Below are 10,652 nucleotides of genomic sequence, written 5' to 3'. Positions count from 1 at the left end.
TAAGTTCAGGAGGCACTTGAAGGAGCAACTGTTTCATAGAAGGGAATTGATGTGTCTAGGTGTGGCAACATGCCCAAACTCAGGCAGGAGAAGAAGGATGGGTGGTGGGAAGTTACAAGGCACTGACAGGGGTGGGAGGAGATGTCCATACTCTGGAGGGATCAGGATGCCGCTTGAGCTCCGGAGGGGGTAGCTGGGAGAGAAATTGGGATGGGAGCAGGTAGGGGATGCCCAGGCTGGGGCAACAGGGCACCACCAATAGAAACAATACACCTAGCTGTGAGTGCTCTGCTAATCAAATGGATGGCACTGAAATCTCTCCAAAGGCAGCACAAATACTCAGCTTACAGGTAACACTCATGTACAGGCATTTCTCCTTGAACTGTTTAAATGCACGGTGGTACCCATCCCAACCCCCAGGAAAAGCAGATAGATAGCACATGCAGTTCGTGAGGAAAAAGAGCTTTAAGAAAGTTATTTTCTAGGGGCAGTCTTGTAGCATTGCCCCAGCCTTGTCTCATTTAAGGAAACAATCCTCTAGAAAATCAGATGGTTGGAATTTAATAATAAAAGATGTGGTCGATAGCCCACTGATGGTCTGAACCAAACATACCGCAAATCCAGATCAGGGGTTGCCACCTAATTAAAACATGTGTAAGGGGACTGTTACCCCTTACTAAAACTCTATGGGAGTTTTTTGGTTTGTCAGCTCCCAGTTTCAGAAGGGGAAGGGTTCATGAGACTGACAGACCCCAGAGACAATGGAAAGCAGCCAACACTCCAGCTCAGCCTGATTGACAGGTTGGACAGGCCAGTGAGGAAGGGGAGAGGCCAGGCCCCGTCCTCCCTGTGAGCTGGGATTGTTCTGGCTCTCTCTGAGCAAACAGAAAGCTGAGAGACAGCTCAAGGAATGCAAGCTGTGTGCAGAAGAAGTCCTGCAAAAACAGAGAGCTGCGAGACAGCCCAAGGAGTGCAAGCTGTGTGCAGAAGAAGTCCTGCAAAAGGAACAGAGAGCTGAGAGACAGCCCAAGGAGTGCAAGCTGTGTGCAGAAGAAGTTTTGCAGCTGCAGAGCCAGGTATACACAGCTCAAGGAGTGCTGACCCTGTGTTGAGCAGCAGACTGGCAGTGCTCAGAGAGCCAAAAGGAACAGAGAAGCAACACAAGGAGCTGAAGACTAGCCAAGCAGCACAGCCTGCAGCTGGATGTGGTGAGCAACTGGGACCTGCAAAGTGTGGGGAAAGGCTCTGGACTGGGAGAGAGGTCTGGCCACTTAGAGCTTGAAGCTGTGTGGTCACTGCCAGAGCAAGTGTGTCCAGCCTGCAGCCCCCTGCATCACATCCAGGGCTTCTAAGGAAGAGACTGTGAACTGTCCTTACACTCTGCAGACTGCTGTTTTGATGTCCCTGTGCTACAGAGCAGGGCTGTGTGTTCTCATTTAATCACTCATTTTTTTCTTATTCTTTTCTCTTTAATCAGTTGATGTTTAATAAATTGTATTTGCTTTGAACCTTATGAAGTGATCGCTGGGCCAAGAAGGCCTGCAGTGTAAAGAGAGCACCTCGGAGTGGGGACACCCTAACTCCTGCCCCTAGTGACTACAAGGTCGGGGAGTAAGACCCAGGAAACCTGGGCCCAGCCTTGTTGGGGTTTCGAGGGCTCTGTTACTCAGGAGAGTGGAGGGGGAGCCCTCAGGATCAGGGAGGCCATGGGGTAAAGGAAGTGGGAGCGGGGACTCAGATCCTTTCGCTGGTCCATTTCACCGGGGTGGTATAGAAGCCAGGAAAGTTCCCCACAATAGCGGGACCATTCCCCCGCTTACACATGGGTATTGTTTACTTTTCTCTTATAGAAAACCAGCATCAAGATTATTCAACTGTACTGCCGTTTACTACTTACTTAGATTAGTCCTGTTTCGCATCATAGTCACTAACATGGGCCCATTAAATGAGGTTTATCATTTTTAGGGTAGCACAGTAGGAGAAAAGATGATCAACATATAAAAGCAAAAAGCCACACATGTTGGGGCAATTGAAATGCAAAGTTACACGCACCACTGTTCTTGCTTGATATGTGTTTGATAGAAATGGAGACAATATGAAATGTTTCGAATGCTGTAGGAGCTGCAGTGCATTAGCCTGTGAGTATTGTTATGTACCAATGGTAGCAGGTCAGTGAGGAAAAGTTACTTTATATTGGGTTAGATTTTCTTATGTGAATGCATTGGTCTAATTCTTAAGTGAGGTTTGGGTAGTATATATTACATGCCTATATTGCTTGAACTCAATAGAAACTGCACAGGCAAGCAAAACAATGTCTTTCCAGAAACAAATACATAAATATAGTAGTGAGAAAGTCGGTGAGGTAATATCTTTTACTGGGCCATCTTTGGTTGGTGAAAGAGACAAGCTCCAGAGCAACACAGCTTTTCTGCAGATCTGGGAAAGGAATTCATGAGTCAGGTCTACATGACAGACCTAACCAGTGTAACTACATTGCTGGGCGTGAAAACCCCCTATCCCTGAGCCACAGTTATAACCAACCCAATCCACCCCTCTTTCCCCCATGTAGACAGTACTATAGTGGCAGAAAAGCATCTCCCACCAGCATAGTTACCACCTGTCAGATAGGTGAATTAACTAAATTGACAAAAGAGCTTTCTCCCATTATCTAAGAGCATCTTGATCAGAGTGCTACTGTGCCAATGCGGTATTTGGAGAGCTGCCCGGAGCAGAGCTAAATACAAGAGTGGAACAGAAAAAGGAGTCAACACATACTGAAGAAGCCTTTTAAGATAAAAGGAGCATTGTTAGGTTAAAGATTGTTGTAATGGTCCATACATCCAGCATCTTTATGTCCATATTTTTTGATGTCTAGCAACATTAAGAATTAGTTCCCAGGCAAGTCTTTTGAAGGGGTTGTGCAGGTTTCCTTTAAGGATGAGAACTGATATTGCACTGTGGGATGGGACTAATAAAGTGAATGTTTCTTTACAAGCACAGAACATACCTGAATTTATTGAATTGGAGATTTTTTAATATATATACAAATGTTTTAGACTACTCACATTTCGAGTATATAGAATATTTACAAAAAATTACAATAATTTTTAGACAAACAGTAAACCTGAACATCAATAAGCTCTGTCACTACAAGAAATGAACAAATTGCAGAGTTAACTAATTTGGAGATAAGTAGGTCCCAAAACTTTCATGCATCCATAAAAACATTAGTTGAAGAAAAAAATGAAAGTTTACATTTGGGTAAGTTTATTTTTTCTGGGTAATATCAAGTTTAATGACAGTTTGTATTTTGAGAAAATTGATGAGTTATCCAGAGCTCTCTGCCATGACAGACTTGATACAAAGCTAATGTAGTTTATCATTTCAAAAATGTACATTACATCAATGAGATCCTTTTATTATATAGGCATAGTTCACACAATATCTACAAACATGAATGAGAAACAAAATAAAACAAACCACAGGAACATGATTCACATTCCAGTTATCTTTTTAAATAAGACAAGCACATACTGGACCAAAACATTTCATAATATATGTTAATAAATAACATCATTTGTTATGGTTATCTTGAACATTTTAAGATCTTGTATATAAAAAAAGAAAAATGAGTGTTAGTATCACATTGTTAGTTAACCATAATAAATAATGGACCAATGCAACAAAAAAGGAGTCTTATACAGAAAGTAATGTCCAATGTAATGCTTGCCTTTGCTGTAAATATTCTGACACTGGAAAATTAAAATGTAAAGTAAATAAACAAATCGATTGTCTTTAAAAATACCAGCTTTCCAAAGATTTTCACATCAGATTAGATCTTTTCCTAAAGAATCAATATGGAAACTTTTCTGCCTGTCTTATGCATATGCTGAACTTTTAAAGCTAAAGCAGATAGATTCCATATACATATTCCATATCATCCATGAAGTGTTGGTAACTTAACCATTATTTCTAGTTACTTTACAAAAGGAGAAATAGCCTTAAACAACATAACTTGCTCTATAACTAGATGAGAAAGGCTTCAACTTCTCTATGTTGCCATTATTGCTTTGGAGCAATGTGATTCAAATATTCAAACTGCCCTGTTGTTACCTCAAAGATCAGACAAATTCTATATGTCTGGATAACTTGCATACTGTGATCTGAAGAGTGAAGTGGTAACCAATTATATTTCTGCTATGACCCCTTGCCCAAATGCTCTGAAAAACTTTTAGATAGCTGGCTGCAATTGATAAATCACGGGGATGCAAAATCTTTCAGACCCTCAAATAGGAAATGTTTTAAATTAGTGTGGGAAGCTTCTGCAGCAACAGCATAATTGACACTGGAATCTTTAAAAAAAAGGGAGGGGGCTATCAGACAGTTCTACTAATGGGTAGAGCCCTCACCAGCAATGCGGTAAATGCTTACCCTTCACATTCTACAACTATGGACTCATCCCGCGCAGTTCACTATTCCCTGAACATTACCTCTTAACATGTGTTTCACGTAAGCTGGTGTAACATCAAATATTTGATCTGCTGTGTGGTGCTCTAAATATTTAACTGCCTGTCTGTAATGTGCAGTACAGTTCTCTACTTAAGGCCCTTTAAGTTGCCATAATGACTTATCCAGTTGCTCAGCTTTGTCTTTGAGAATATCCTATGAGTGATTAGGTACCAAATGATGATAAATTAATATTATTATTAGGCGTCCCTAAACCAGGTCCCCTGAGCCAAACACATTTGGATCTCATCTTGGAAGGTTGGACACGATCTCCAGTTATTACACGCAGTTGCAGTTCTGTGTCTCACTTGACTTCATTGGAAGAAATGGGACATCAAGCATCCCAAGACAAAACCAGTCCCACTGTGGTCTAGAAGGCTTTCGTCCTCTCCCTACTTGACTCTGGAAATATGGGATAAGTTTCCAGAGTGCAAGTGATTTTAGCTACACAGGTCCCCTTAAGAGATATGTGGCTAAAATGCTCCTGTGCTTTCAACAGTGCGATGTACCTATGAGGAAACATCCATTTCATTCTTCGTGGTAAGTGTTCGAGTTACAAGTCATATTGGAAAAAAAAAAAAAAAAAAACCTTTCAAAATTTCCTGCCAGATTTTAGTTGTCTGTGGGGAAAAAAAAAAAAAAATCGCAAAATTGTGACCAGAGACTATACAAGCACAGGTCTGAGAAAATGTTAATACAAAGGCTTTTGACCTTGGTTTTCAAATTCTGACCAGGCATCATTTAACTCCATGAAGATCATCTTTGCATACTGTTCATATGGCTGCCCTGTAGCCTAAAAGGGAACAGAGTAAAGAATCCATCATATATCTACAAGAGGAGAATATGCACAATTGACATTCTAAAAATGATTACACTAAAAGTAGTTAACATCAAGAAAAAAGAAGGTCTTCTCAGTTTGCTTTTGCTTCACTAAACCTAACCATGCTTACCGAGGGCTGCTTTCTCTGGCTACAAGCTTAATGAAACTTTGTGGTCCTTCTCAGCTTTTCAGTACAGGAAGGCTCCCAGACTAGCTCTGAGGAGCCCATCTCCAGAGCATAGCACTGTAGTCCCAAGATGGGGGCTAGGAAGGGTTGCTGTTTTTTGTTTTTAAACTTCAGGCTTTCATGAAAGGACACTGGATTGGATGTCACCCTATACACACGGGATATAAAATCCTGGTTAATCAGTTAACCTGATGTTTAACTGATTAACTAATTAAGTGGGATCTGGGTGACGGACTGTTCCAGCCAGGCTGGAGCAGCTCCCAGCCCGTGGGCCTCCACCTCCCGGCACTCAGCCCCACACTGGAGCAGCCCCTGCTTGCGTGGTGCCTGGGTCCACCATGGACAGAGGAGAGTAACCCCTGTCCACTGCGAACTCCCTGCGGGGCTGGAGCAGCCTCTCTGCCCGCGGCAGGCCAGGAGCTGCTCCAGCTCCCACTAGATACCCTTTCACATCCCTACACACAATAAAGAGGGCTGCCACCTGACGGCAGGTCATTATTTCAGCTCCCCAACAGAAGCATCTCCCACTTTATCTTGCAAGCCTCACTTGTGGTGAGTCACAACCCAGACAAAATTCTCCGAGGTCATTTTGGATTATGCAAACCCAGTCTTGGGGCAATGGATAGAGCAAAACCGAAGTTGCCTCCTCTCAAAGACAGGCGCCTCTCCAGACTGCCAGCCTGGGATCAATGGATCAAATCTGAACATCAATGTCCTGTTTGATGTCACTCTGATAGACTGCAGACTGGGATTCTTCCAAGTTTCCATCATTATAAAAGTAAAGATCACTTTAAAACAATTAGAGATCTCTTCCCATTTGCATTCACTATAAACTAATGTCCTGTGGAACATTTGATAGTATGGTAGCAGTTCATGGATATTTTGGCTTAAAAACTGGTCCATCCTCAGGTTTTAAAATCCTGAACCTGAACATTCTTGTTTTTGAGGGAAGTTTGTACCCAATTTGAATTCCTTGGGACTCTTAAGGGGCTGGTCTCAAGAAAAACTGAGTTAGCAATTTTGGATTCAGCTTTCATATTGCTCTATTTCATAAATTGATGCACTCACATCTCACACTTTCAATTGCAATAGTTGTGCATTATTCACACAATTAGTTCTTAAAAGATACTTACTTTGTCAGGATGAACAACAAGTACTGCTCTCCGGTAAACTTTCTTCACTTGTTCTGGAGTTACAAGATCTGCCATACCAATAGGCTTCCATTTAGTCTCCCCAGCCCATAACACTGTGTGCATTGTTGACAGTAATGCTCTTATGTTTCTCTCCTTCCCCTCAATCCACTCTAGGATCTGGAGATAGAGAAAATTCTCAGCATCCAAAACCAATTCTAAAATTAAAGTGTCACATCCACATGTTGGCATTTAGACAGTAAAGGTTTCCAAGGATCACTCCCCCACACTTGGACTCAGATTGTAGGAAAAGGTTGAAGGGCATGTTATCAGATAATCTCAAAGTGAATTCTTCCCCACCCCCCACACACTTTTAAACAGCACCTCTTACAAGGCTTTGCTATAAAAGGCTAGTAGCATTTACCTAGTCAGCAAAACCTTACTGTTTTCTCAAACTAGTTCCACTTTCCAATTTTGAAGCATCTGTTTAAGGAATCTCTGTTGTATTGGAAGAACAGTTCAGCTTTCATTCACCTTCTGTACAAGACTGATTTATATATGTACATTCCTAGTACGAACACACACTTGGAGATTAAATAGCTCAGGATCACCAAAGTGACTGCGCCACTATGGTAGCCTTTTGTGGAACTCTTACATTGTTACTTACTACCACCACCACCACGCCTGAGAATAGATTTGTGGACATCTCATGGCAGGCATTGATGCACAAGTGAAATGATGGAATAGGCCCTTTAAGGATTCAACTGTGTGGGGACTACCATGGAGAGACGATAACTATGTCCCAGCATGTCAGTTCACAGTGTGACAGTACATTTTAGCAGATCTTGGGACAAAAACATGCAGTGGATGAGTGCATAATATTGTGAGCGAGTGCTAGCAAAGTACAGGAATCCTGTAAGCAAAACAATTGGTAGTTTCTGGCATGGGAGTTTTTTTTAAATGGATTATATGGAGAATTAAGAGTGACTAGTTTTAACTTATTTATAAGGAAGAAATTGATCTGGATTTCAGTTTTCAGCTTGCCTGATGGAAGGCCAGTCCAAATGTGGGTACAGTTATCACACTATAACAAAAATGCAGCTTACTTTTAATTTTTCAGGGTCCATCTCCTTAGCCATTTCTTCTTTTCTCATTTCAGCTATTGTTCTGGGCCCCTTTTTGTCTTTGTGGGCATTAAAGCCTTGACCAGATAGCAGATCTTCAAAATCAGCAGACATCTTTGGTTTTGAGTCTTAATAAATCAGAAAGCTTATGTCAGAGTCTATTCTTACAAATATGTAGGAGGACTAAACATGTTCCTCAAGCTGTCTACAAAAGCAACATTCCGATCACAAAGCACATAACCTTAATACTAGGGTAGTCTATGTAAATTCTCACCTTATAGTACAGAAGCCACCCCCAGAGTACAGGGCATTTTCAGACATGGCTACTAGTTGCATATGTCCACCTTAACACACCTGGGCTCTAGTTTCAGGTATTGCAAGTACTCAGGTGCTAGGCTGACATGAAAAACGTATGTTCTGCTATCAGACAGTCTAGCTGGTCACTCAAACAGAGCCACACAAAATCTATTGCCACTTTTGGAATCATTGCTGCAGGAGTGTTAAGAATTTCAGGAATACTCCCAAACTTCAGAATCACCATTCCCCTCCATCTTCTCTGCCTGGGTATTGATGTAACTGCCCTTGGAGATCATATGGTGATCTGGTTGGTTGTATTTGCTCCAGCCATAAATTGTTCATTGTTTTGTGAAAAGCTACATTAACAGCAGCAAGTATTTTGGGAGTCATTAAAATAATCTTACCAGCATTGGCTGGTCCTTTTCCACGGTCATTCTGCCCACCAGGCATTGCTGAAAAGCTCACATTGTAATTGGGCCGGTTCTGTGGAGAGGCATGTTGTATGTTTTGCTGGGGTTTGGACTGTGACTGTTGCCAGGAATAGCCAGCACCTTGCTGCCAACCAGCACCTCCCATTGGCTGAGGAGATGGTTTCTGGGGTGAGCCCATAGGGGGGAATCCTCCACTGATTCCTGTTGGTGTGGTTGGTTTACTGGCCAATGAAGACCCTCCTGCAATGGGTGAGGGAGGGGGGAAGAAAAGGTTAGCAGCATATTCCAATGGACAGGACACTAGTCTTTGAGCTGAGAACAGAACCCAATGCACTGACTCAGCCTCTGACCAGTTGTGTGACCTTGTGCAAGTCTCTTCACCTCTGTGCCTGATTTCCTTTGGTCTTACTATATATTTAGTTTGTAAATTCTTTGATGCAGGGAGTGTTCCTTGCTAAGTCTGTACAGCCCCTAGCATAAAGTGTCCCTGACCTTGGATAGACCCTGTAGAGGCTATTAGAATACCAACTAACAAGCACAGCTAGCCTCGTGTGGTACATATGACAGATAATCAGGAACCAAATAATTTCCTGTGGTAACTGCAATACCAAGTAGCACTTTACTAAAACATTTGCCATGAGATTGTATGAACAGGCACAAACTGCTTCCTGGGGGGCATTTCCATAAGGCACCTCAAGTGGCCAAAACTAAAATAATTATGTAACCAAAAATATTAGTCTTTAGAGCTTAAAGTATCTAGCTGAAGTTTGGTCATGTTCATTTGAACTACACTGAACATTTAAGTTTGATCAATCTCATAGGGTCCATGGTCTTTTAGAATCCATCACATCACTACACAAAATCACTAAAGCAAGACCAACAATTGCTTATACGATGCCTGGCACTTGTTTGTTTTGTTCCTGCAAAGCAAGTAAAAGCCAGCAGAGGGAACTGAAAAACCTAATTCCAGAACCATGTTGACAACTGGCACATGTGAGGAAATAAAACAGGAGCAAATGCATGTTAGATTGCTCAAAGGAAGTAGTTAAGGGTGGGATTTAGGAAATGAAAACAAAAATTCTGCGTCTATTAAAGTGGATGAAAGTCAAAAGATACTGAACAAATTGTCTTAAAACCAACATGATCACAAGCCTTCCCAATATTAAGTGTTTGGTATCCTCTCATTCCATTTTGAAGGACAACCTAAGATGAAAGCATTTATCTAGAAGTCAAAAAGCAAAGAGCCATTTGCAGGGGGAGGCAAATTAAAACCGGTTCCAGGCCACAACTTTGGGTGCAGCAAGTCAGGACAGAGAAGCAAGAACAGCTAAAAGATCAGCTGCTGCCAGTCAGAGGAAAATCAAAACCCAGGCAGAAGAAACAAAGCCTTCTGAAGTCATGTAGAAACTTCCCCAGGCCCCCCTGAAATCTAAGCCCCGTTTTTTGGCTTACCCAGTTTTCTGCCTTCAGATTTCAGCTAAAGATAAAAATCAAGGCAGCAGCTACTAGCTAATGGAAAGGTGTTATAAGGTCATTGGCAAGTCATACCTTGACAGACCCATGCTGGCTGATGATGGTGAGGTCCCATCTAAGTTTTTCAGCAAGCACCTACAGATGCAAGCTCAGAAGACACCCAGTTCTGAAGAGCTGTAAAGAATTTAATCCTCCCTCCCTTCTTTGAAATGGCTGCTTTCTGAGGTGCAAGTGCAGTCAACAGCCACTACAAACCCCAGGTATACTGCTCCCTCAAAGCCCCAAGTTTCCCATTCTAATGCAATACTTTCACATCAGCATCTCTTCTAACCTGGCCATCCATGTGATTTTATATTGTTATTAAAAACAACCTGCTAGATTTGCGCCAAGAGCCCCCAAGTCAGCAAAAGGATCCAGGGTTTGTGGTTTGGACTGATGAGTGGGAGTGCTATGGAGAGATCCTGTGGGACTTGTAGCAGCTGACTTGCTTCCCCTACTGAGGCCACCTAAGAGAGAAACAGAATTTGTAAAGGTTCTCTTTACCATTAGCTCTGCTTGAACATAACATTTACATGGATTTCAAAATATTTTACACACACCCTTAAGAGCCCACATTTAGCACCAACTATGCAAGAAAATATTAGGCCTGTATTCTCAGATTGCTTCTACAGCAGTTATGGTATT

At 42.0% G+C, this 10,652-nt stretch overlaps 1 protein-coding gene across 2 annotated transcripts in view; it reads right to left on the bottom strand.

Annotated features, from left to right (window-relative positions):
• Window positions 1-3,291: 3,291 nt before the first annotated feature.
• Window positions 3,292-10,652, bottom strand: part of DNAJC6 (DnaJ heat shock protein family (Hsp40) member C6) — a 66,205-nt gene continuing 58,844 nt past the window's right edge. For both annotated transcript variants that reach the window (XM_075936171.1, XM_075936172.1), the window contains exons 15-19: window positions 10,340-10,474; window positions 8,469-8,735; window positions 7,750-7,895; window positions 6,647-6,823; window positions 3,292-5,299 (exon numbers count right to left, since the gene is read on the bottom strand). In XM_075936171.1, coding sequence (XP_075792286.1) covers window positions 5,198-5,299; window positions 6,647-6,823; window positions 7,750-7,895; window positions 8,469-8,735; window positions 10,340-10,474 — 827 coding nt within the window. In that variant the 3' untranslated portion in view covers window positions 3,292-5,197. The remainder of the gene's footprint in view (window positions 5,300-6,646; window positions 6,824-7,749; window positions 7,896-8,468; window positions 8,736-10,339; window positions 10,475-10,652) is intronic.

The sequence above is a fragment of the Pelodiscus sinensis genome, chromosome 9, assembly GCF_049634645.1.
Source record: "Pelodiscus sinensis isolate JC-2024 chromosome 9, ASM4963464v1, whole genome shotgun sequence".
Taxonomy (NCBI): Eukaryota; Metazoa; Chordata; order Testudines; family Trionychidae; genus Pelodiscus; species Pelodiscus sinensis.
The sequence above is the reverse complement of the archived record's forward strand: the minus strand, read 5'-3'. Positions and strand labels throughout refer to the sequence as shown.